We start from the raw sequence: 27,697 nt of genomic DNA, 5'->3' as shown, positions 1-27,697 counted from the left end.
TTAACGGACAAGGTCAGCTGACTTCGACCAGAGAGAAACAAGATATGCTACAGGCTCTCCAATTTCATAATTGACATGTGCCGATTGTTTGCAATACAACTATAGCGCTATTATCCAGGGCGCACCTAGAAATTTCTTCAGTCCCTACTTCCAAAGTCGGGAGAAAAAAAAAACACAATAAGATGGGCCAACACGTGCAAAAGGATCGTGCTGAGCCAGAAACGGCGTTAATATATTCATTTTCCTTTATCATCAATATTCTCAGCACAACAGAAATTAACATGATGTCGTTGTTGTCCCCATGCCTATATCAGTTTATGTACATATCTCCAGGAACATGAAAGGAAAAAAAGAGAAAAGCTAACCATGGTTAAAAACTAGTGCTTTGCGCTGTTCACCGTCTTTGGTAACTTGGACTGCCTTGCTCTAGATAATCATCAGGTCCGTCTTCCTCATCAGAAGAGAGAAGAGAGGAGCCCATCCATGACTTGAATCCTTCATGTACACGTCTCTCCACTTCTGGTGTCACTTCTACAACGGTTTCTGCCAACTCTAACCCTAAATTCCTTGCAGAGAACTCACCCTCATCAAGAATGACTGCAGCTTTTCTTCTAAGAAAGAATGCGGTGAAGCCATACAACAACACCAAACCCAACGATGCAGTCTCATAGCACCAAAAGAGAGGGATTGAGCAGTTACTCCCAAGAGTGAGGAGGCTCGAACCAAGAAAAAGTGCCATGAGACCAAACACCACAGCAAACACAGTATTGAGAATGGATAGACATCGGACTCCACCTGCATGAATTTAATATAAACATTTAATAGAGTACACAGAACAAGGACAAGACAAACCACATGTACAGTAGGCACCAACTTTACTATGGGAATGCATTTTTATCTGGCTCTTTGGTTGCATCATTCTATAGAATGAATTTGGTTCCCTGTGCAGATATCTATCTTATCATCTCTTATTGGTTCAATCTTCTTGAATTTAAACTCATTACAAATCTAAGGGAGTTTAACACCCCTGAGTTACATGAGAATTGAGCTGAATGGTTTATCAGATAACAAATACTGGTATGCTTGGTAGTAAAAGAAGCTTCTTCTTCGGAGAGATTAGGTTAAGGGGATGCTGTTTGTTTATTTGTTAAGTTTCCAAATAGAGCCTTCAAAATCTGGAAACATCCCAACTTTGATTGGAAAGAAATTACACAATAATGCTGCTAATGGTAATTACTAGTTACAAGAAGTTACTGGGCCCATGATGTCTGGCATGGGGCTAAAGATCGGCTTGTAGGAGTGTCAGGTTGAAGTCTGGTTACGGCAAATAGGGGGAGACAAGGTGTCAAATGTAAGCTTATCCTTAAAATAAGGATTTAGCTAGTATACGCATTTGTCTGCAGGTAAACAATATAATATATATGACATCTATATGACTTCAAGCTTTTAGTTGGAAATTGCAAAATAATGACCACAATAATCAAAAACATATTCTGTAGACAATAAGGTGCTATAGCCCCCTTTGCACACCGATGGATTTGCCTTGAGATGCAAAAAGTCCATGCACTAATCTCTGCAGGTGCCTCTTTGTCTGATAATTTCTAGCTTAAGACATCAAAAAGTCCATGCACTGACCTCAGTGTAACTGCAGGCAAATCTTCGTCTGATAATTTCTAGCTCAAGACATCCTTGCAAAATCTATCTCATGATGTTATTCAAGGCAGAAAATATTTCAAGTGTACAAACTCATGCATGTCATTTTGGAGACAGATGGAAATACAATACTTTATTAAGTACTTAACACAGCATCATTCCACGTCCCTCTGATAGCTAAGATAAATATAGAGAACACATTATATAAGCTCTAGGTGATAATCATATTTTTATTACAATTTTATACCATCATTATCTATTTTTCATGAATAAATACACCACTAATAATTGTTTTTATCTTTAATTGTAGGTCAATGAAGAATAAAGCAAAAGAAAAAAAAATCTCTCTCAACAAAACCCATGAATTAATGAAGGATACAAGCAAGAGGCCAAGATCCAAAGCCAAAAGCCAAAGCCCAAGCCCAATAGAAGAGAAGAAATACGGATGACAATTCCAGCACAGATTGTGCTTTTTTGTATGAATATTGCTCATGATATGTTCCGATTTCAGAGATATCATAAATACAAAAGTTGTAGATCTCGTTCTCAGCTTTCCATAGAATGTTTATTCAGCCAAATCCGAGTTGATACCAGAGAGATATGGCCAAAACACCAGACATTACCAAGCTGTCCAGATTTGCATGATTTGTTTCCTTTTTCACCAAACTTCTTAATTTGTTCCTATAATTATCTTAGGGCTTACGTTTTGATCCAACGGCTCTCACTCACTATTGTATGCTATAAATAGGGGTAGATAGTAAGTGATTAGGGTGTGAAAAATTTTGTAACTCCTTTTTGAAGAGATGAGGGTTACTCTTGACTGAGAAGACCTTCCACTTTATAACTTTTGTTATAATTAATAAAATCTTTTTCCTCTTCATATTTTCTTCTCTTTGTTTGATGATGATGATGGAGATGAAGCTCAATTGGAAGGTTCGTCTTTTATTTTCTCTTTTTATTTTTTTGTAATTATTTCTTTTCTTTTAGTGGTTTAGATTTATATTTATGTATTGTAGAGTAGATTTTATTTTCTTGTTTTTATTTTATTTTGCCCTTTGTAGCTTAGATTTATTTTCTTGCATAGTTTAGATTTCTTTTTCTTTTCTTTTACAATTAGTTAGATTTATTTTCATAATTTCTTTTCTTTATAATTAGTTTTCCTTTCTTTTCTTTTATTGTTTTTCTTCCTTAAAGATGTGGATCTAATTCTTGTAGAAACCCTAGAATTGTATGAAGCTAGTTTTTTTTTTGGTGAATTATACACTTGCACTTTAATTGATCATGGGTAGGATAATCAACTAGAGAACTAATTGGTAGAAGAAGAATTTGATAATCAATGTTTATTTTGAGTGGTTTGATAGGTTATAATTTATAATTGAAATTAGCTAGTGAATTCAACTATAGATTCCTCATATTTCTCATTGAAACTTCCATCTTCACTTTCTTGAGTTTTCTTTCTCCTCAAATTTCATTGTTCATAATCACAACACTCATCATATCTTCCCCAATCATATTCAATTATCACTCCTAATTGTCACGCACACGACATAAGAACTGATTTTAATTATCTCTTACAGCACCTTTCTCGTGGGATCGATAACTTTTTTACTATATCTTGATTGGTTATGCACTTGTAACTTTTGGACATCATTTAGACCCCCATCAAGTTTTTGGCGTCGTTGTCGGGGAAGATGCATAAGTAGGATTTTAAATATTTTGGTTCTTTAACTTGTGTGTTTTCTTGTGAAGTAACCGTTTGGAGCTTGATGAGCACGGATTGGAGATTAAAGATTTGAAGATTTGCTTTCAGTAAATCTTCTTCCTAGTATGTTCAATTCCACCTTTTTAGGTAGTTCTTCACAATTAGAGACAATTAGGACTTAAAAAAAAAGATTTTCTTTTTTGTTGACCATAAATAAAATAAAAAAATTTTTATCATCCTTTGTAGTCGCTTTTAATTCATAAGATTGCATTGTATATAGTTAGTAGGAATTCACCAAAGTGATTTGAGCATCTTGATTTGACACACACTTGAAAATATTCTTAAGGGTAATACCCCCTAATCAAGATAAGCTGAGGGATTTCATCATCATTTTCTTATCCCACAAATCACTAATTCCTCACTACACAAACCCAAGCCTTTTAAAACTCATTAGACGTTGGCCTCTAAGGACTCGAGCTCAATAAGGAACAAGAAATCCCTAAGCGAACCGGTTTAAAAATTCTTGGATTAGTGGTGTCTAAGGTAAGGTTTAGGGGTTATGTAAAACGTTCCGTAAGAAACGAGGTACTTAATTGATCTTTGATCTCCCTTAAGTATTATCCTTACCTGACTAACTAACCGAGTAAAACTTTGATCGTTTCATTTAAGGAGCTTTTGATTAGGAGTTGGTCTAGCTGAGTTAGGCTTAACCCTAGAATTTAGAGTGATTGCAAAATGATTGTTTTTTATTTGTTTTAGTTAAGTTTTTCTTTTTCTCTTTTTTCCTCTCATTATCTTAAAAAAACACTAACTTTTATTTTTCTTTAAAAAAACTTTTTGGTGTATGCGAACGTGGGTTAGGGATAATACCAATCGCTTAATTCGCGTTGAACCAACTGTAGAAATAGCTAATCCACATGTTCTTCAAGATATGTGTTATCCCACTACGAATGCAATCCCTTCTTGCATTAGACTCCCCGAAGTAAATGGAACTAACTTTAAGCTTAGACCGTAGTACATAAACATGCTTTCAAAATTCCTAGGAAATAAAACTGAAGACGCTTATATCTTTATCTCTGAATTTAAAGAAGTGTCTTATGATCAAAATTAGAGAACTATCCGAAGACGCGATCAAACTCCGATTTATTACGTTTGCCCGTAAGGACAAGGCCAAGAAATGGTTGTATATTTTACCCACAAACTCTATTTCAACTTAGGATAAATTCATCACTGTTTTTTTTAAGAAATTTTTCCATATCCACAAAACGGTTAAGGTAAGAAACAACATCATGAACTTTAAAATTACCCCGGGAGAGCCCTCCTGGAAGTATTTTAATAGGTTTAAGGATCTTCTTAGTCAATGCCCTCATCACGGTCTAAAAAACTAACGATTGTGCCAAATCATCTATGAATGATTGGACTATTTTTCAGAAACTTCCCTAGAATCTATGTGCCAAGGGGATTTCATGAAGAATGCCGACAAAGCTTGGGAATTTTTAGAGAGTATCCGAGAAAACCATGCAGTGGGAACATTGTAATAATCAAGTTTTCATCAGTTCTCCAGCCCAAGTCCAGTGATCTTTCCTTAGAGCCAAACATTGCATCTGAAGCTAAGATGACTACAATCATGCGTAGGTTAGAAGCCCTAGAAGTCAAAGAAAGAACCCCAACTCAAATCAATCAAGTTTCTGTCTCAGATTATCATAACTGTCTTTCACCATCTCATGTCTCAGAAAAATGTCCTCTTAGGAAACAATCAACTATTTGCATAGGTTAACGCTGCATTCCAACGTCCTGTGAATGATTCATTCTCTCCAACCTACAATTCAGGTTGGAAAAATCACCTCAATTTTGCATGGAATCAATGAAATCTCTTCGGAAATTAAAATTTTAATCCCACTTCAAACTAATACTTTTCTCGGGGAAACATAGTTCCTTTCAGTTCTCCACCAAGTTTCCAACAGCCCAATCTGTCACTTCAAAATCAGCCTCCTCATCATCAAGCTGCAACTCATATTCCTCCTAATTCAGATCATGATAGACGTCTCAATGTCTTAGAAAAGGGGTTAGAATCCATAATTAAGGCATCTACACAAATCACAAATATGTTGACTCAAACATCTAACGCTTTAAATTCTTTCATGCAATCAACTAGACAAATTCTTAATCCAACACTCAAGTCATAACTCGATTAGAAACTTAACTTGGTCAACTAGCTAATGTCGTGAGTGGAAGAGAAAAAGAAAAATTTTTGAGTCAACTTGTGATCAATCCTAAGGACACAGGATCTAGTTCATCCTACGAAGCTCAAGTGAATACAATCCATTCTTTACGGTCAGCAAAACAGATTGATAACCACATTAGAGTACCACCAGATCAAACCCTTCCTCCCATCCAACACACTCCTTCTGATGACGTGACTCCTCTTGATGACTAAGAAACTAAACACGAGATTAAGCCTAATCTAGACAGGTGTAAACCCGTTGCCCCATTTCTAGGCAGGCTCAAACCTAGGAAGAACTCACTGTAGGTTGAAAAAATCCTAAAAATATTTAAACAGGTCAAGATCAACATCCCTCTTTTAAAAGCGATTGAACAAATCCCCTCTTATGCAAAGTTCTTGAAAGACTTATGCACTGAGAAAAGAACCACAAATGTCCCAAGTCTTTTTAGCTGCCAACCTGAGTGAACTTGTTTCAAAACCTATGTCGTTAAAATTTAACGGACCCCGGTTGTCACACAATTCCATGCGTCATAGAAAATACTCACATTGATAAGGCACTTCTAGACTTAAGAACCAGCATAAACCTCATTCCGTATTCAGTCTACCAACAGCTAAGTGTAAGAGAACTTAAACTAACAAGATGTACCCTACAATTAGCTGATAGGTCAGTAAAAACTCCTAAGGGAAAGGTAAAGGATGTTCTGATCAAAGTATGAGAGTTTATTTTTCCTGTTGATTTTATTGTCTTCGAAACAGTCTGTCTCCAATCTCAAAAGTCAAATCTCGATCATTCTAGGAAGACCTTTCTTAACAACCTCCAATGCTTTAATCAATTGTAGAACGGGTCAAATGAAAGTATCTTTTGAGAATATGACTGTTGATCTTAATATTTTTAACCTAGGAATGCAGCCCAATGATCCATATGATCAACCCATGGAAGTGAACTACATTCAGAAAAGAACAGAAGAAGAGGATGAGTCAGGTTTGAGTTTTGAGAAAAAAATTTTGAGGAGATGGAGTTATTAGAAAAAGCAGATCAGGTTTTTCTAAATGAGGAAACTATGTTAAATGCCTGCTCTTGTAACGCAACTTTTGAAGAATTCTTTCTTGATGAACTTAGATTCTTAGAAAATAAACAACTAAATTTTCACACATCATTCAAGAATCTTGGAATTAAGGAAGTTATCAAAGAACAATTGGTTGTTAGAGGTCAAACATTCACAAACCAAGAAGGAATTAAGGAAGTTATCAAAGAACAATTGGTTGTTAGAGGTCAAACATTCACAAACCAAGAATCTAAGATCAAATTCAAAATGAACAATTGGTTGTTAGAGGTCAAACATTCACAAACCAAGAATCTAAGATCAAATTCAAAATGCATGACATCATTAATACCTACCTCACATTGCTGCAGAAATCATTGACTACTTTGAAATGTTCAGAATTTAAGAACATCATTGATTATATCATTTCGAGATTATTTAAAATCTGAGGGAGAATTTTCAGCAATAAGATAGGATTCGATGTAGAATATGAGTTCATGTTAAAACCCTTCTTTCTACATTCTTTGTTTGTTTTGTATCATAATAATAATAATAATAATAAATTATTCTTCTCTCACTTGAGAACCTCTTGTTTTTCCTCTTCATAAAAAAAACAAAAAATTTAAAAAATAAAATTTTGTTTTCATCCTCCTCACACCAAAAGTAATTGCAAATTCTTTATCTAGGTCAGTCGGACAACTGTAAGTTGTTCAATTCTTATCTGTTTTACTTTGTGCATCATAGAGTTTGCATTGAGGACAATGCAAAATTTAGGTGTGGGGGTGGAAAGTAGTTACTTTTTCTTTTTTATTTTACCTTTTTGTACAGTTTTCTTTTTTTCCTATTCAAAAAAAAGTCACTTGCCAAGTTAATAGAGTTAATTAATAATTGATCTATTTGATAAATTTTAAATTTTCTAATCTCTAGTTGGTTATTTATTCAAGTTTACCTTTTAGAATAACTCTATAGAAATTTCTTAAAAATGATTTTCAAAGTAGTATGCTTTACTTAAACCCTAAGTTAGATTTTTAATTAAAATAATGAAATTTTTGCATGCTTAGCTTAGAGTTAAAAATAATTTTTCAGGTTGTCATGATTTACACATTTTTCCCAAAATTTTTAACCACCCATATTGCCTAGGGATCCTTATATTATATAAAAATGTGTTTTATATTAATAAATATGTGGCCACAAACTTTGGTGGATATCAACTTAAGTTGATAGGAGTCTTGCTCTCTCTCTCTCTCTCTCTATATATATATATATATATATAAAACTAACACCAAAACTCTTGAATTCAAAGTGATTCTATCTTATAAAACCTAAGTTGATCAAGTAATTAAGCCCAAGGAGTATCTCCATACTTAATAACCTAAGCCCAATTGAGTTGGGATTCATTGGCCCAAAACTCAATAAATTGTCACTTAGAATGCCCGATAAAATATCACCAAAGAGTAAAGAGTGAAAAAAATACTAACAATGTTTTATATATATAGTTATATTTGTATATATAGTCTTGAAAAATAATTTTTGATCAAGAGACTTAAAAATTATTCAAAACAAAGAGTTAACATGTTCTTTTCAAAACTTTTTAATTTAAATTTCTAAGTTTGACTTGGTTTTGTATTGCTATGATGAAAATATTTTCTGGAAGATTGACCTTAAGAGTTATTTATAAAAGCATTTTTTGAGTAATAACTAGCTATAATTAGATTATCTAAATATATCAAGTAAAATTAGCTATTGACTAACTTCTTTAAATTGACAAGTTAGACCGAATTTTGTGGGTAAATTCACTGCAAACCCTCACGAGACTAATACTGAAGAGATTTTTGAGTAAAAATTAGGGTTATCTCTCTCATAGAGAGGTACCCTTTTTATATAAGTGCACTCTTACAAATAGGTCCTTACCACATTGACCAATTACTATCTAAATAACTTAACACTCCCCCTCAAGATGAGCGATAGATATCAATCATCCCCATCTTGTTACAAAAGATATCATACTCTCTAGAACTTAATCATTTTGTTAAACAATCAGTTAACTGCTCTTCTGATTTCACATAGCTCAAAGTCAGAACTCCTCTATTCAGTTGCTCCTTGATAAAAAACCGATCAATCTCCACATGTTTGGTGCGATCATGCTGAACTGGATTGTTTGCAATATTAATCGCCGATTTGTTATCACACCAAAGTTATAAGGAGTCTCTTCTAAACAAACGCAGCTCAGATAATATGTTTTTGACCCACATCAACTCGCACAGACCAACTGCCATAGCCATGTACTCTGCCTCAGCTGTAGACCTAGCCACCACATCTTGCTTCTTGCTACGTCAAGATACGAGATTGCCTCCAACAAATACACAGTAGCCTGTAGTGGACCTACGATCATCCATACAACCCGCCCAATCAGCATCACAATAGCCTTCAATTCTCAGATGTCCAGAACTTCTGAACCACAACCCCTTTCTTGGGCTTCCCTTAATATATCTAAGAATTCTGCGAACTGCCTCCATATACCGCTTTCTGGGATCATGCATATATCTACTCACCACACTCACGGCATGAGTAATATCAGGTCTCGTATGGCATAAATATATAAGTCGTCCAACTAATCTTTGATATTGCTCTTTACTCACTGGGTCACCACCCTCGACACACATCTTATGATTCTGCTCGATAGGAGTAGATGCAACTCTGCACCCCAACATCTCTGTCTCTGAAAGAAGATCCAGAGCATACTTCCGCTGAGAAAGCACTATACTCTTTCGCGACCTTGCAATTTCAATTCCGAGGAAGTATTTCAACTACCCCAGATCTTTTAACTTCAAATTCCTCTCCTAATTTCTTCTTCAACCGTAGGATTTCTTCAACATCATCTTCAGTGATTACAATATCATCAACATAGACCGCCAGAATAGCGATACGAGTTTTGGAATGCCTGTAAAACACAGTATGATCCCCATTGCACTGCTTGTACCCCATACCGCAGACCGCTAACCTGAATCTGTCAAACCATGCCCTCGAAGACTGATTTAACCCATACAAAGACTTCTTCAACTTGCACACCTTCCCAGCTACTTGAGAAATAGCGAAGCCTGGTGGAATCTCCATATACACCTCCTCCTAGAGATCTCCATGCAAAAAGGCATTCTTGACATCTAGTTGATATAGTGGCCAGTTGAAGTTGGCAACACATGACACCAACACTCTAACAGTACCCATCTTCGCTACTGGAGCAAATGTCTCATCATAGTTAATATCATACGTTTGACTGTAGCCTTTAGCAACCAATCTGGCTTTGTATCTGTCGATCTTGCCCTCTGGAGTTTGCTTGACCATATACACCCACTTACATCCAACAACACGCTTCCCAGCTGGCAAAGGTACCAGCTCCCATGTATCATTCTTCTTCAAGGCCCGAAGTTCCTCTTGCATGGCACTCAACCACTTAGGGTGTTGCTTAGCGACCTGCCAATTGTTAGGTTCAGGCACTGAATGCAATGATACAATGAATGACTTATATGCAGGTGGAATAGATGCATATGAAATGTAATTCACAATGTCAGTATCCCAACTACCAAACTTAGCTGGAGGTTTTCCAGCATTGACTCCGGAGGTTCTGCGGGGCAAGACGGGAGTATTATAAGGTATCAGGGAAGAACTCGTTACCTATCGACTCAGGTGGAGAAATCACTGGAGAGGAGGGACTTGCGACATCAACATTTGTAGGCACTAGCATAGGCACAGGAGGCGGCTCATGTTGCTGTTTCTGTCTCCTCGTGTATACTCTCAGCTCTTCCTGACCTTGACTGTCACCTCCTGAGTCGCCACCACTACTCGGCGGTGTACCATCACTACTCGGTGACTCAAGAGGACATGGAATCATCCTAACCATGACGTCATTCTCATTCTCATTTTCATTCTCATTCTCATTCTCCCCCTCTTTACTAGCATCAGTAAAGTCATCTCCAAACAAGGAACTCAACTCCGTCTTCTCCCCATAAAAAGGTTCAAACTCCCGAAAAGTCACATCCATACTGACAAACAACCTTCTTTCGGTGGGACACCAACACTTGTATCATTTTTGGCTTGATGAGTAGCTAACAAAAATACATTTAACTGCTTGCGGATCCAGTTTACTCACCATCAATCTGTGATCTCTCACATAACATGTGCATCCAAACACTCTTGGTGGAACAACAAATCGTATGGCATAAATATATAAGTCGTCCAACTAATCTTTGATATTGCTCTTTACTCACTGGGTCACCACCCTCGACACACATCTTATGATTCTGCTCGATAGGAGTAGATGCAACTCTGCACCCCAACATCTCTGTCTCTGAAAGAAGATCCAGAGCATACTTCCGCTGAGCAAGCACTATACCCTTTCGCGACCTTGCAATTTCAATTCCGAGGAAGTATTTCAACTGTCCCAGATCTTTAACTTCAAATTGCTCTCCCAATTTCTTCTTCAACCGTAGGATTTCTTCAACATCATCTCCAGTGATTACAATATCATCCACATAGACCGCCAGAATAGTGATACGAGTTTTGGAGTGCCTGTAGAACACGGTATGATCTCCATTGCATTGTTTGTACCCCATACCGCAGACTGCCAACCTGAATCTGTCAAACCATGCCCTCGGAGACTGTTTTAACCCATACAAAGATTTCTTCAACTTGCACACCTTCCCAGCTACTTGAGAGGTGGCGAAGCCTGGTGGAATCTCCATATACACCTCCTCCTGGAGATCTCCATGCAAAAATGCATTCTTGACATCTAGCTGATGTAGTGGCCAATTGAAGTTGGCAGCACATGACACCAACACTCTAACAGTACTCATCTTTGCTACTGGAGCAAATGTCTCGTCATAGTCAATGTCATACGTTTGACTGTAGCCTTTAGCAACCAATCTGGCTTTGTATCTGTCGATCTTGCCCTCTGGAGTTTGCTTGACCATATACACCCACTTACATCCAACAACACGCTTCCCAGCTGGCAAAGGTACCAGCTCCCATGTATCATTCTTCTTCAAGGCCCGAAGTTCCTCTTGCATGGCACTCAACCACTTAGGGTGTTGCTTAGCGACCTGCCAATTGTTAGGTTCAGGCACTGAATGCAATGATACAATGAATGACTTATATGCAGGTGGAATAGATGCATATGAAATGTAATTCACAATGTCAGTATCCCAACTACCAAACTTAGCTGGAGGTTTTCCAGCATTGACTCCGGAGGTTCTGCGGGGCAAGACGGGAGTATTATAAGGTATCAGGGAAGAACTCGTTACCTATCGACTCAGGTGGAGAAATCACTGGAGAGGAGGGACTTGCGACATCAACATTTGTAGGCACTAGCATAGGCACAGGAGGCGGCTCATGTTGCTGTTTCTGTCTCCTCGTGTATACTCTCAGCTCTTCCTGACCTTGACTGTCACCTCCTGAGTCGCCACCACTACTCGGCGGTGTACCATCACTACTCGGTGACTCAAAAAGACATGGAATCATCCCAACCACGACGTCATTCTCACTTTCATTCTCATTTTCATTCTCATTCTCCTCATCTCTACTAGCATCAGTAGAGTCATTTCCAAACAAGAAACTCAACTCCGTCTTCTCCCCATAAAAAGGTTCAAACTCCCGAAAAGTCACATCCATACTGACAAACAACCTTCTTTCGGTGGGACACCAACACTTGTATCATTTTTGGCTTGATGAGTAGCTAACAAAAATACATTTAACTGCTTGCGGATCCAGTTTACTCACCATCAATCTGTGATCTCTCACATAACATGTGCATCCAAACACTCTTGGTAGAACAACAAAAACATTCGAGCCCAAGAGCATCTCACACGGTGTCTTCATCTCTAACACTCTTGATGGCATCCTATTGATCAAATAAGCTGCTGTGATGACAGCCTCACTTCATAAAAACTTAGACACATTCATTGTTAACATCAATGAGCGGACCACTTCAAGTAGATGCTTATTCTTACGTTCAGCTACCCCATTCTGAGCAAGGGTGTCTGGACAGGTGATTTGATGAAGGATTCCCTGACTAGAGATGAAAGCGGCAAACTCCTTATTGACATACTCAGTCTCATTATCTGTTCGGAGAATCTTCACTTGCACTCCAAACTGTGTCTTCACATAGGCCGAGAAGTCTTGAAAACATTTATAAACCTCAGATTTCTGTTTCATCATGTATATCCAGACCATACGTGAACAATCAATAAAAATAACAGGCCATCTAAAACCACTAATAGAGGTAGTAGGACATGATCCCCAAACATCAGAATGGACAATTGCAAATGGTTCACAACTTTGAAGACCAATCATTCTATAAGTAGAACGAGTATGTTTTCCAAGTTCACAGGCATTACAAAATAACTCTTTTCTATCCACCTTCTTCATTAACTCAGGTTCTAATCTATTCAAACTCTCAAAAGATAAATGCCCTAACCGACAATGTTAAAGCATCGCTTCTGCCTCTGGCCCTCCGCTAACAGCAGCAGCAATCATTGCAGTCTCCCTGTCCAAGTACCAAAGACCATCACGCCTGATATCAGTCTCAATCCTCCTCCCTGTTTCCTTCTCCTGGAAGACACAAATCTCGATCAAATAACATGATGCAATTTAATTAATCAATGAGAGAGCTAACTGAGAGTAAGTTAACTGAAAACGAAGGAACATGCAATACAGATGACAAAGTAACAGATGAAGTACAATGAACCGAGCCAGTACCCCTGATGGGTTAGGATGTCCCATCAGCGGTCTGAACTGTCTCAGGATACATATGCTTACTCGGATAATATAATGCAAACTCACTAGATGCTCATGTGACATGCCTAGATGCACCTGAACCTATGATTCAATCAACATGAGTTTTAGTGGATGCAAGTACCTGAACCTGTGTACCTTTGTTCGCATGAGCATAACCAATAAAGTTACCAAAGCATGTAGTGGTATCCGGATCCTGGGTGACTTGTCTCTTGCCCTTCAAACTCTCAGCCTGAAGCTTGAACAGACGTAGTTCATCTAACTCTGTTATCTCATCTTCAGTCATCCCGACAGTAGTCTGGGACTCATCTGTCACAGCTAGATGAGAAACTCCTCGGCCTCCACGTCCCCTGCCTCCTCGACCTGCACGGCCACCTCTCTGTCCTCTGCCCCCTCGGTTGCCACCAGTATTGCGGGGTTGAGGGCAATTGTAACTGAGATGCCCTTTCTTTCCACAATTATAGCACTTTCTATCATCTTTGATATGAGCATTTGGAACCACCAATGCCGAGCGGACAGCAGGTGAGGTCTCACCTGTCATCACCTTCTGTCTGATCTCCTCTTGTTCTATCGATGCAATAGCCTCATCCAAGGAGGGGAGAGATGACAGATGGCACATTGCTGCCCTCATTCCCTCAAACTTTGGGTTCAGGCCCTTAAGAAAATGAGTCACACGTCTACGCTCAAGGTACTGCATCCCCAAAAAAACATCTGCTGGGTTTTGTAGTGATAATGGATCATAGTGATCCAAATCCGTCCATTAGCTCTGCTGCATACTGGTGGACTGTCTTCTCCCCTTGTGTGGTAGCATCAACCTTCTCCTCCACTTCCATCATCATCATCACACTCTCAGCTCCAGAGTACATCCCCTCTAATGTCTTCCAGACATCGGCTGCACTTGAGATAGACTCCACCATCCCAGCTATAGTTGGAGACACAGAAGTCAACAACCAAGAAACCACCAGAGAATTAGTATTACTCCATGTGTTCCACTCAGCACTCACCTTATTCTCCAGCTCAGTGCATTCCCCCTTCACATACTTTTCAAGTCCTTTGATTCGAAGATTCAGCAATGCCCTCCGAGACCAACTCAGATAGTTTCTTGTCCCCTTAAGCTTGATGTCATTCGGTAGCAACTTTATCCTCTCCAATACTTGCGCCGACTCTGATGCGGTCATAGCTGACCTACTAGAATTCTCCTCTAGTTTGGTCTGAAATACCCTGACCACCCCCTCCAGTATCTCCTTCAATTCCTGACTAGTCACAGGTGTTCTCATCTTCACACTTGACTGCCCTTATCTCAAACCCAACACAGAAACAACGAGATCAAACACAACTCAACTAAGTTATTTAACTTCTTCTCTACCAGTCTAGCCTTCTAATCTATTAATTTCCCAGCATCAGATCCACCAGCAGTTTCCGAACCAAAAGAATCATTCTTCATCCTTGCGGCAGCAACAACAACAATAGAAAGACTAAGAAAAACACTTTCTCTTACCACCAAATCTGCTGGAGTCTTCTTCAAATGCAAATACCACTTAATCTTCAATCAAACCAGTCTAAAAAGAATCAGCAGGTCCAAGGAAGGGCCAAACTCAGCTAGTCGGACCGTGCGCAGGCAGCATCGGCATCGGGGAAAAAATGGTAGAGAAAAAATCGGTCGGCTCTCAGCAACGGATCTCGTCTTGACCGGATCTTCGTCGGATCTCGTCGGATCTGAGGGGGTCTTCGTCGTCTTGAGTCAGCGACAGCGGATCTACACTGGTCAGATCTTCGTCTTGGCCGGATCTTCATTGGATCTCGTCGGATCCGAGTGGGTTCTTCGTCGTCTTGAGTCAGCGACAGCGGATCTCGTCGGCTCTCAGCGGCGGGGATTTTGTCGTCTTCGTCGGAGGTGAGTCAGCAACGACGGTTCTCCGTCGTCTTGAGATCATGATCACGCCCAGCTCGCGAGAATGATTAGAGGCGAGAGAAGCGAGTGACGCCGTCACATGGCTCTGATACCATGAAGAGATTTTTGAGTAAAAATTAGGGTTATCTCTCTTATAAAGAGGAACCCCTTTTATATAAGTGCACTCTTACAAATAAGTCTTTACCACATTGACCAATTACTATCTAAATAACTCAACAATAACTCGTCCTTTAGGGGTAACCTAAGGATTTAAAAGCTTGTTGTATGCGTTAAATACAACCGCGATTCCTACGAAAGTGGGTTAGGATTTTTAATTTCTTTCTTTGCTAGAGAACTAGCAAAAGTTTAGGTGTTCGTCTGATAATTTCTAGCGCAAGACATCCTTGCAAAATCTATCTCATGATGTTATTCAAGGCAGAAAATATTTCAAGTGTACAAACTCATGCATGTCATTTTGGAGATAGATGGAAATACAAGACTTTATTAAGTACTTAACACAGCATCATTCCACGTCCCTCTGATAGCTAAGTTAAATATAGAGAACACATTATATAAGCTCTGGTATACAAACATTATATAGCTAACACGATGTTAGCTGATAAAATAATTTTCTTCCCATCTGTGCATCAGCTAGGGGAAAAACAAGATCCTTTTCAACTGGGTGTCGCAAACAACATAATGAGCAAAATACAAATAAATGGTCATGATCATCGTCCTCAAAAATCTAAGATACGAGCGCTTCCAAATACTACAATCAAAAGTCAATATAAGAAACGTCCAATTTCCAAAGCGGTTGGGGTGCATTCGCTGTTCAAGAACAACGATAACAATAAAAGCGCTGTCATGCCAAATTGTTGCAGTCTGGCTACATGAATCCTTTCTATCAATTCATATATGGTGCACCAAAAGTGTGAAGGTTGTAGAAATGAGAGATTGAGGGTTTTTTAGTGAAGAACAATATGTGTGGAGATTGAGGAGATGCTTTGTCATTGCCAGAACAAAGGAATAGTAAAAAGATAAAAAAGAAGGTATATACACAACCAACACAAGTAACTAATTACTTAACACATACAACCTGCTACAACTCTTAAAACAAACCTTATTCATACGATTTAAACAAGTGTTACTGGTTCAGGATTGTTGAATAGGACCACTAGGACAATAGTCCAAGGGACCGGGACCAATGACAGGATTTTTTTTTTCAGTTTGATTCTAAAACTAAAAGTTGAGTCTTGGAATTGAAATAGGATTATTGGATGGATTTGGATTTGGAAAGCTTTGTCAACATTAAATCATTATAATTAACAAACTTAGTGATTTTTTAATTCCTGAATTATATTTCAGTAAATCTTAATTTAATATGACATTAAAATAGCATGAAGTCAGCACTACATATTATATAGTCAGTTATACTAAATAGCATTGAGCACTGCACCTCAAGATAAAAACTGAGCTTCACTATCAACACAACAAAAGCTCAGAGTCAAGAGGCATTGATGCTCCATGCAATAACACTCAGCTCCCCACACTACCAAATTCAAATTTCTTTGCACTCATGAAACTATCTTAATCTTCAAACACACTTTAGATACAACAATACTGGATGAGCCAATGAGAACCGGCGTAAGTGATCGAGTGAGCAATTTGGATTATGTTTTCAGTGGCCAAAGTGAGTTGATAGTATGTGAGACCAATGGGCATTGGAAGAAGGATAAGTTCCTGCATGTATATTAAAATTCTCAAACTCAATACTCCGCACAGAAAAAACAATTACATTCATCATTTATGAATCCCTATATGATAGAAACTGTGCTTGGTCCCGACAAACACCTTACCAGCAGAAGGGAGGCTAAGAAGCAGGAGGACTCCTGTGATCAGTCCAGGGAGGAGTTGGAGTGGTGGGGAGGTTATAGGGTGAAGCAGGAGAAGGCGCCTCTTCTTCACCCTATTGGGGAAGTAACATGAGAAGGACTGGACATAGCTTACAGGTTGTCATAGCAAGCTAAGTGGTTCTGGTAGACTCCTGTTTTGAAAGAAGGGTGACGAGAACACTTGAAGAGGACAGGAGAAAGGAGAAACTCACAAAGCAGCAGCATGCGTTTGGAAACTTGTGGGAGTATCCGCTTCTTATATTATATATATAATATATATATATATATAATATATATAATATAATATATATACTATATATATGATATATATATATATTAGTATAATGAGAAAAATGGTATCGCTTGGTAAGCCGAAGCACAAATTTTGTGCTGTAGTGATGTGTCACATCCTCATCCCTTCAACTAAACCCATGTGAATGTTGTCCAATATTTGAATGAGTGGAGGGAGTGTGACACATCACTACAGCAAGAACTTTTTGTGGCTTGGTACTCAGCATACGCATATTGGCTATATATATATAATATATAATATAGATATATATATATATATATAATATATATATATATATAATATATATATATAGAGATTTGAACTTTGTAATCCTAGTCCAAGTCCCAATCCTAGATAACAAATAACATCTCAAAGGCTCAAACTCAAATCTGAATCTTAGTTCCAAACTGCTTACACATAAACTAAAAACCTTAAAATGTCCAAACTAACAATCTCAAACAAATAGCACCCCCTAAATACCATTTGATAGAAACAAAAGATATCCTTATCTAATCCTAACTAACTAAATAATTCAAATAAATCCAGATAAGTAGCTCACATTCTTCACACATTTAATATAGCTAGAACAGTCATCCCCACTTATCTACTCTCAACAGAACTTGCGAATTCAAATTATAGTACAAGGGGATACATTAACAAAATTTTGACTTTTATTGTGGTTTCTCAGTTAAAATCCTGATAATAGAGGTATAGACAGCTCAGCTCACTTGGGTGGATAATATTCAAATAAAAAATCAACTTTAAACTGATTTCAATGACGTAACTAAGTTTTCACGAAGCACACTCACAGACACACACGGCAGATATAACACAACAAGGTATTGTGGCACACCATCAAAATATACCACACAGGGAAATGACATGGCTACTTGTTTATGCATGTGCATGCATCATGTATTCAGAATAATAGTTTTCATTGGCTATACCGTTGTTATCCATGAGCATGCTAAACTATATGGAGATATCATTGCCAACATGAGAACTCTAGAAGCATAAAACTGACTAGTCAATATTGGCCTGTTAACCTATACACTCAATCAACCTACTCTATAATAAAAAGGGTTTGCACAACTATAGAGGTCTGAGCCCATCCAGATGTCTATAGACTCTATTATATACATCCTCTATTCAACACAATACTTTGTATTAGCTCTGAGGCAATTTAAGGACTGTTTCACGTTAGGAACATATCTCCATATGGTGGAGCATGATCATAAGTGACACTTATATCTATAGACTCAAATCAGCCTTATTCATAATCAAACAAGATTCATGCACAAAAGAGGTGTGAACCCATAATGATTATATAGGTAGTATGCATTTTATACCTATTAGAGTTGTTATATATTAAAAAAAAGTTCTTTTAGTCAAACATAAAAAAGGCAAAATAATCATATCAGTATATTTTGTTGACCCTATATATAAAGTTGGTATATTTTCTAACTCCAGCGACAATAAGGTATATTTTGTGGGCCATGGAGACAGGTAACCCTATTTTTTGGCAGGAGAAAAATTCCGATAAGATCATGTCATGTGACACATTCGTGTGACACATCATGTATGTCCTATGTGGCTTCCAACGAGGCAAGTAACTGGGCTCATTCATATAAGCCGAAGGGTTCTTTCCCCAAATTAGGGGTGATCTTCTTCCTCCTAGGGTTAAATTGGATTGGAGCAACTAATATTGGAGATGGATTCTTCAACATCAAGCTATAGCAACATAAGGTTAGTTTCAAGCATGAGCGCAGGAAGTAAACAAGGGCTCAATGGGATGATCTTCTTCCTCCTAGGGTTAAATTGGATTGGAGCAACTAATATTGGAGATGGATTCTTCAACATCAAGCTCTAACAGCATAAGGTTAGTTTCAAGAAGCATGAGCACAGGAAGTAAACAAGGGCTCAATGGGAATGATAACTTGGGTTAATATTTTTTTTATAATAACCGTTACTTAGATCTTGCTAACCCTTAGCCATGTAAGCCAATTTAAGCTACGTAGGATGCATGTGACGAGTCACATGATCATGTAGGAATTTTGCTCCGGCTAAAAAATCGGGTTACTTGTCACTATGGCCTACAAAATATATCTTATCGTTGCCACTGTAAGAAAATATACCTACTTGGTACGTATTTTCTACCAACTTGGTACATAGGATGAACAAAATATACCAATCTAGTAATTTTGCCTTAAAAAATATGTAATTGAATCATATTTGCTCCGCTGTAAATAAATCCCCATTGTGTACAATAAGTCACTTTTTCATCATAACATGGTATCAGTCACTTTTTCATCATAACATGGTATCAGAGCCAATTCAGATGCAGAAAGATAAAGGTAGAGAAGAAAGAGACAAGATAGTGGTTAGGAAACTGGAAAAGGTCATAGTAGAAATTATCAATATTCTGGAATTGTGAAATGCTGATATTAGCGAAGGTAAAGGTGCAGAAGGTAGAGGGGAAAGAATGAGAAACTAGGAGGAGTTCTCAAGTTATTTGATCAAAGTTGAAGCTTTAGTACCAAAAGATACGCAAGGGAAAATGATTTAAGCTTAGAAAAGAAATGATGATATTGTTCAGAAGTAAGTAGTAAAACAAAGGACCAAAAGAAACTTCAAAAAAACATTACAAAAACTAGCAAACTTGAAAGTTCTAGTTGCTCTTTTATAGGAAAAGGATCTTGCTTCCAAGGAATATATGCTTAAGTGAATTTAAAAACTAAGAACTCATTTTAAACAGGTCCTACAGATATTTCTAATTGAATCTGAATTATCAAAATCCCAAATGGTAGCAGTAATTCAATATCTTCATACCGGAACCCATCAACTAAGCAATAACCATAGGCTCTACTTCCGACAAGCTTCTACATAAAACTATCACACCAACCCTGGCAGGTATCGTGTTGTAGAAATGAACCAACAAGTATGTTGTATTAACTACTAAGTCCAGTTCAAAGCAACCACTAGTATAACTAAGCTTATTTAACCGTAACAATTAGTCAACTCAACTTTCTCCTACAGATACATCACGTGAAACCTATGAATCTATGCAGGTTTTGTACATCATCAAACTCAGCATTTTGCCATACTCTCTGTATAAGAGCAAAGGTAAAAATACTAATGACCTAAGGAAATATTTATTGGCAAGAATTTTACAAGTTACAATTACTTTTAGCAACAAAAAAATAACAAAAAGAGTCCGAATGGAACAGCATGTACCTCTTTTTGATGCACAGAAATTGTTCTCAACAACCTTGAGACTCGGGTGTCTCATTGGAGCAGAGTATGCAACAATCATTCCTGTGACAACAGTTAAGCCATATATAAAAAGGCAAATTTTAGCTATAAAAAACTATTAACCCAATCAGAATGAAAATAAGATTTCAATAAATCATTAAACATCATAACAAAAGGAGAATGGTTTCATAAAACCAAATATTTCAAGGATTACTGTAAAGAAAATATTAAACAATTGTATAACCAGAACTTCCGGACAACAATTGCCTAGACCAGGTGACAGTATTTGACAGCTCAAACTGCACTTGGTTCTTGGTTAGCATAAATGAAAGTATGAATCTGAAAGAATGGAAGAAAACTGATTGCACAATGATCATATTTTTACCCTATTAACTACTGAAAGTCACCATTTGACACGCAAGCACACTTTGGTGTTGGATTCAAATGCCACCAGACTCTCTTCTGAAACTTATATAGAACTCAAAAGGAAGCAAAAAAGCAATCCCATAGATGGTGCATTCTTCCCTCTTCACCAGGAACCAACCTTCCAGTGATGGAAGGAAAATCTCACTAGGCCATGTCCAGCGTCCATGTGAGTGGATACTTTATTTCAGGGTTGGGTTGACAACATTGAACTGAAAAACTTGGAGATGACATGCTGACACATTTATATATAGAACTAAGACAAAAAAAGTGAAAAGAAAAAGGCTGGAAAGAGAAGGAAATAAAAATAAAAATCCTTAATTGACTTACAATTACAATTCACTGTAAACACGGGATCCATCCATCAATTGTTGCCTAGACCTTTTCCTAAATGAAAACTGCATATTAAATAGTGAGTCGAAAATAAAATAGAACTACCTACTATTTAAGTTGATCTAAAACAGATAAACATAAATGGCCTTAATACATCTGGCATTGTTTTAAATATCCCTGACATGGCCCGATATATCCCCCGATATATCCTTTTACAGGGCTTGCCGCAACCGATATGGTCTTTAAATATCCTTTGCCGCTTTTTGGTTATTTTGAGTGATAAATCCCCGATATGACCGATATATTAGTCGATATGTGGACCAATATATCTTTTTATATAGCTTGTTACAAAATAATATACCGTGTTTGGAATTTTTGGGCGAGATGTCAAGATTTCCCCATTATATCAAATGACATTTTGCCCTAAAAAAGCAGATCGAATATTGCAATGTTGCTTTGCACTTTTGTTTGTTTTAGAAGGTTGATTAGTGATCCTAAACATATATTATTCATATTTTGTATGCTAAAATTTTATTACATACGTTGAGATTACATTTTAACGCATTATACTATGTATGCAAACATTCATTATGGCATTCCGATATTTACCACATATCCTCGATATTTCCCCGATATCCGCAATCCGATATGAATTTTTGCCATCCGATATTTCTCCGATATCCGATATTTAAAACCTTGACATCTGATACAGCTTCGCATTTCTGAGAGATACAGCGACAGTTTTGCACAGAGCATGTGATACATTACTCAGTTACTAATACTTCAGCAGCTACAATTTTCATGGCTCACAAATAGGTATGCACATATATACTGATATGATAGTGTCCTCGCATCTCAATTTTGATAAAGCCTCATGCCAGCCACTCGTCTATGTGTGTGTGTGTCTGACACAAAGTAAAGCTATTTTAGCCTAGGAATAACTCCAATCTAGTAGAAAACTATATGATGTAGGAAATACAAAACTTTCAGTTGGTCACACAATAAACACGAGGCAAAGCTTACACTTTTTCGTACTTGTATGATTCTATGATGCAAAATTTGTGGTAAGATACAGCAAAAATTGTGGTAAGATGTTGGAAAACTGAACTTTCACATACATATAGGATAAACCACTTCCAATTTATGCAGGATCAATATGAGTTAAATTTGTTAGAATTTATTTGTTTAAATATTTTCTCAAATAGGTTTAACTTTTTAATTAGGTTTGTTTTTTGAACTCGTTTAGATTGGAATTCAGGAGGGGATTAGATAGAAATTTTAGATTTTACTTTAATGTTGGACTTACCAACAAAAGTCTGTAATATTTGCATAAGATCGGAATTCTCACACGAATAATATTTGCATAAGATCGGAATTCTCACACGAAAAAGGTTAACTCAAATAGTGCTTAAGACATCAATTTTTTCAGTCAATGTATTATATTATTTCTATTATAATCTCTAATTTGATCAATAGCATAACTTGAACTCAAAGCCATTCTACACAACTATGACCTGGTATCGGCTTAGTAATGGTGCATGAAAAACAAACTTGGAGGAATTGTGGCGAATTAACAAGGTTTTACATATCGGTTATCGGGGATTTATCGGACGGTCAAAATCCTTATCGGATAGCGAAAATCGAGAATATATTGGGGCTAAGTAGTATTTATCGGAATGATATACCGTATGATGTATATATAATATAATACCCCAAATTGTAATCTAATCAGACTCTCTTCTTTCATTCTCTCAACCTTCACTAAATAACTAGAGGAAAAAAATATTATTTGTTGCTACAACTTCAGAAGTTGTGTTGAGAGTGTGGCATCGATGGCGAGTCCAAGTCGAACTGTCAAAGTCATAGTTGATGATGGCGTCGATGGAGACAGCTCGGCATCGATGGAGAGAACTCAGCGTCGATGGAGAGCTCAGCGTCAGTCAACGTCGTCTAGTCGATCAGTTGATGATGGAGTCAGTGGAGAGAGCACAGCGTTGGTCGAAATCGTCAAGTCGATGAAGTTAACATTGATGAGAGAGCAGCGTCAAATGGTCAAAGTCGGTAGCGTTAAGGTCAACGGAATCCGAAGAGGTGCGAAAGCGAGCGTCGGAGTTAACGGAGGTGAGCGTCAAGGTCGACGGAGTTCAAAGAGGAACGGAGATCAGAGGATTAGGGCAGTGGGCATAGCCGCACAAATGAGGGGAGAGAGAACGGAGAATTAGGGCTACAAAATCGGGTTTTAAGTTTTATTACAAAGAATGGGTCGGATCGGGTTTCAGGTTAAGTTAAAAACTACCCATTACCCAAAATCACAACCTAATAGTGTGGCCCGATAATTCTGATTTTTAGAGCTGCTAATATTGGCCGATAATCACCTTTATCGTCGCATTATCACCGATAAACCCCAAAAAACAATAACTGATTTAAATTCCAATTTATCCTGTCGAAAAGCTCCCAAAACCGATAACTCGGGGATAATGTCAGATTATCGGCTGATATTTAAAACCTTATGAATTAACTCTTAAATTTCTTTCATTTTTTCCTTTCCTTCTTCATGCATGATTCTCTTTCAATGGCTATAGTCCCTCAAACCGTTCTGTAGAGAAGAAGGAATTACTTTATAATAATCTAATAGAAGGGAGATTAAAGTGAGAAAACAAAGATTTCATACATCCCTTTTTCTTTAACTTAATGACACTATCACCAGGATAGAGATCTATACTTACTATATATTAAGAGAAGCCCTTATTCAGGTTTGCGTGAGCCGCATTTTTAGAATGCGAAAACTCCCCCACACCTCAGAATACTAAGGAAATACCCTCACACTTGGAGAAAGAATATAAATACCTTTGCACATGGAAAAAATATGGAAATGCCCTAACACCTTGGGCAAAAAATCCAAAAAAATCTGCCAAATCATTCATTACTTTTAACAATTCGACTATGACACTCTTCCACATTTTGTGTCATGCACATACCGTGTGCACTGGGATACTAGTACTGATCTATATAAAGCACCAATTAGATGATACATATTGAAGTGTGGACGACTTTGTGGTACGTCTTGACAACATGAAGTTAAAATTTTACTCGCATTGATCATCCTATCGTTCATCACCATCATTTCATGAACTAACACCGCATCGAGTATGTTTCACTTGAAGAAGCAAAGGAGCAAATAACGGCCACGCCTCTGATCGTTCCTATCAAAGATACTTACCAAGAAGGATAATCATAAATAGTTTCTTCCCTGACCAGATTATTGGGTTAGAAACTGAGCACATCGAAATAATTAAGTTGGACAAATCATCTATGTCTATTATTTTAGTAATTGTCATATAAACAATTTATTACTTAATGACAATTACTTTTCTTAATAAGTTTTATTAATTTAATGTTACACTATATTTTTCAAATCCTAATCTAATCCAAAAGAATGCTAGCTCAAATTGTCAAAAAATCTAGTTTAATCCATGAATCCAACCCGGAAGCCTTAATACTATTAATCCCAAAAAGAGGGATAATTGGACAATTGTCTTTGTCACATCCACTTGAACTAATAATAGCATAATATCCCTTAGCTCAAGAGATCCTTCACAGCATGTAAAACAATATATTTTATTGATTGTTCGCTTAAAAAATAATCCATCTAAAAGATGATGCCCTCGTCATCTAAAGAGTAACCCAAAACCGTTTCTGGGATATCAAGGAAAAAACTCACCTTAAGAAAATTATTATCTAACAAATAAAAAAAGCAAGTTAGTTAAGAATAAAGAAGCCAAATCACCTCAATCTTCTTAAGTTCTAACCTGATAATCTGATAAGAGAAAAGTTATTATCACTCTTGATAGAGGACTCTATAACAGGAATTACAGGAATTACAAGAGGAGTGTTGGTCATAGGCACTTTTCTTCTTCTCAATGTTTTGTGCCATATAACCTTGATGATTGCAGTCATATCGTGCAAGGTGAGCAACTCAGTTTCTCTCATTTAGTAGTTAAAGACAAAATGAAGTTATGAACAATATGGCATCTTTCAACTTATCTATACTACTCCTTTATGTTTGTATTACTCAAATTAGCAAATCCAATTCATGCTATTTGTGTACAACCATGAAACATCAAATGTCTTCAAAATCAAATAACTGATTTTCTCTACTGGGTAAATCATGTTCAGATCCAATGGTCAAAGCACCAACGCAGTGAAAACCATTAGCTTGGAGGAGCATACAAAAATATTAATCAGTTATCTCCTTGAAAATAAATTTATTTAAAAGATGATGCCCTCATCATTTAGAGAGGGGCAACGTAAACTGCTTTTTAAGTTATCATGAAGGATGGGAACTTTGCCACTTTAAGAAAAACTGTAGCTGAAAAGTAACACAATGACAATTTAGTGAAGGATAAGGGGGGCAGACCCTCTTGCTCTGTTCATTTTCTAAGCTCGATAACCTGAGAAGAGAAAAGATGTCTATGTTATCTTCCGCGATGGAGGTCTCTCTATGATAGGAGGTAGACGAACAAGAGGGGTGTTCGTCATTGGCTTCATTACTGCTTCTCCAATTCCTGTGTATATATCCTTTATTATCACAATGCAGTCATATTGTGAAAGTTAAGCATCTCCATTTCTCTCATTTAGTAGTTGAAAAAGAAAATAAACAATATGGAATTTTTTGACTCAAATTTACTACTTTGGTAGGTTCATTATATTTCAGGACGTAGTCATATTACTCAAATTAACAAATTCAATTTGAGACATCTGGATACAGACATCAAATGTCAGAGAGATCCACTTCCTACTGTTTAGTTCATGAAAAGGAACCGACTTTCTTCTAGGTAAATCACAAGCAAAATAAAAAATTAAAGCACCAATGCAATTAATAACAAAGTCATCCTAGCTTACTTATTAGATGCATTCAATCCATATGAACACAAGGTAAGAACCAGAGAAAAATTTTGAGCTAGAATCAGTGAGTATTTTAAGAAAGAACAAGATTGTCTTAGTTGCTCAATAGCGTCTAGAGAGAAGATACCTCTATTCAAGAGGGATTGTATGGCAACAGAAATACTGCATCAATTTACTCCACACACTCTCATTTAGATAAGTATGTACTAGAACTACTAGCAGTCCTTATGTCTATCCATTAACAGAGATCATGGAAAATCAATATCAAATATATCAAGAAAGTAGCAAGCTAGCATTTTATAACTACTTTTCATCGTAGCATCAGTCTGTACATCTGGAACCAGGCACGCATAAACTCAAGAGGCCCTTACAGTAGACCCTAAGAGGGCCAACTGGCAATTTGGTAGGTCTACCTTTTATAATCATAAAACTTAATCTCAAGCAACCGGGAAGAGGACCTCCTATACTAGTTATAATTCTAGACCTTAGGAGGGATTACAAGATTGGCATAAATCTCGCCAACCTCTGAACATGATGTACGCCAATAAACCAGAAGAAAATCACATCAGTTCATTCATTACAGTTAGCAGCCTCATTTGCGCACAGATACCATATTTCTGAAAATTCCAATTTTACTGCTAAGCGTTCTGTTCAGTAAATTATGTCCAAATCGAAAAATGAAATCTCCAATGCAATTACCAAACTCTTAAATGCTCACCAGAGAATAGATATGCACTTGACACCAAAAACACAATAGCCGATGGCAGGAACACCACCATCCAATAATAATCAGCAGCCTCCTCATCAGTCAAATAAAACGCCCCATGATACGAATCAGCAGCAGCAGCGACATCCACGGTCACATTCCCCAACCTCAGCGCCTGGATCCTCCGATCTCTACAGAACGGCCCTGCGGCTCGGATCCCCAGGGAACAATGGCGTAGGCTCCCGTACAACAGCGACGACGACGGCGATACAAGAGAGATCGCGCGCGGGAGAACGGATCGAGAACGAGCCTCTGGAGGCGGCCCCAAGCCTTCTGCTCCTCTCGGAGGCTCTCGTACTCGCGCTTCGGCATGAACGCTTGCCGGAGGGCGTCGCCGATGATGGCCATTGAATAGAAAGAATAGCAGAGGAATTTAGGGTCTAGGGCTTTGGAATTTGGTTGGATTTGAGAAAGCCTAACCCTAGTTTTTGATGGGGGTGGAGGGCGAGGAGGTTGAAGAAGGGACCGACTCACTTTGCGTGCCAGTCGCAAAGGGCAAAGGTACCACATCATGCAGTACTTTATTTTCTATTAA

At 37.5% G+C, this 27,697-nt stretch overlaps 1 protein-coding gene across 1 annotated transcript; it reads right to left on the bottom strand.

Moving 5' to 3' along the window:
• LOC109844976 lies at positions 206-27,697 on the bottom strand. Its single transcript, XM_020414160.1, is given in 5 exon segments — positions 206-795; positions 20,718-20,798; positions 27,115-27,304; positions 27,306-27,377; positions 27,379-27,697. Coding segments are annotated over 5 exon segments (1,041 nt in total). The 5' UTR covers positions 27,676-27,697; the 3' UTR covers positions 206-394.

This window comes from Asparagus officinalis, chromosome 6 (assembly GCF_001876935.1).
Source record: "Asparagus officinalis chromosome 6, Aspof.V1, whole genome shotgun sequence".
NCBI lineage: Eukaryota > Viridiplantae > Streptophyta > Magnoliopsida > Asparagales > Asparagaceae > Asparagus > Asparagus officinalis.
The sequence above is the reverse complement of the archived record's forward strand: the minus strand, read 5'-3'. Positions and strand labels throughout refer to the sequence as shown.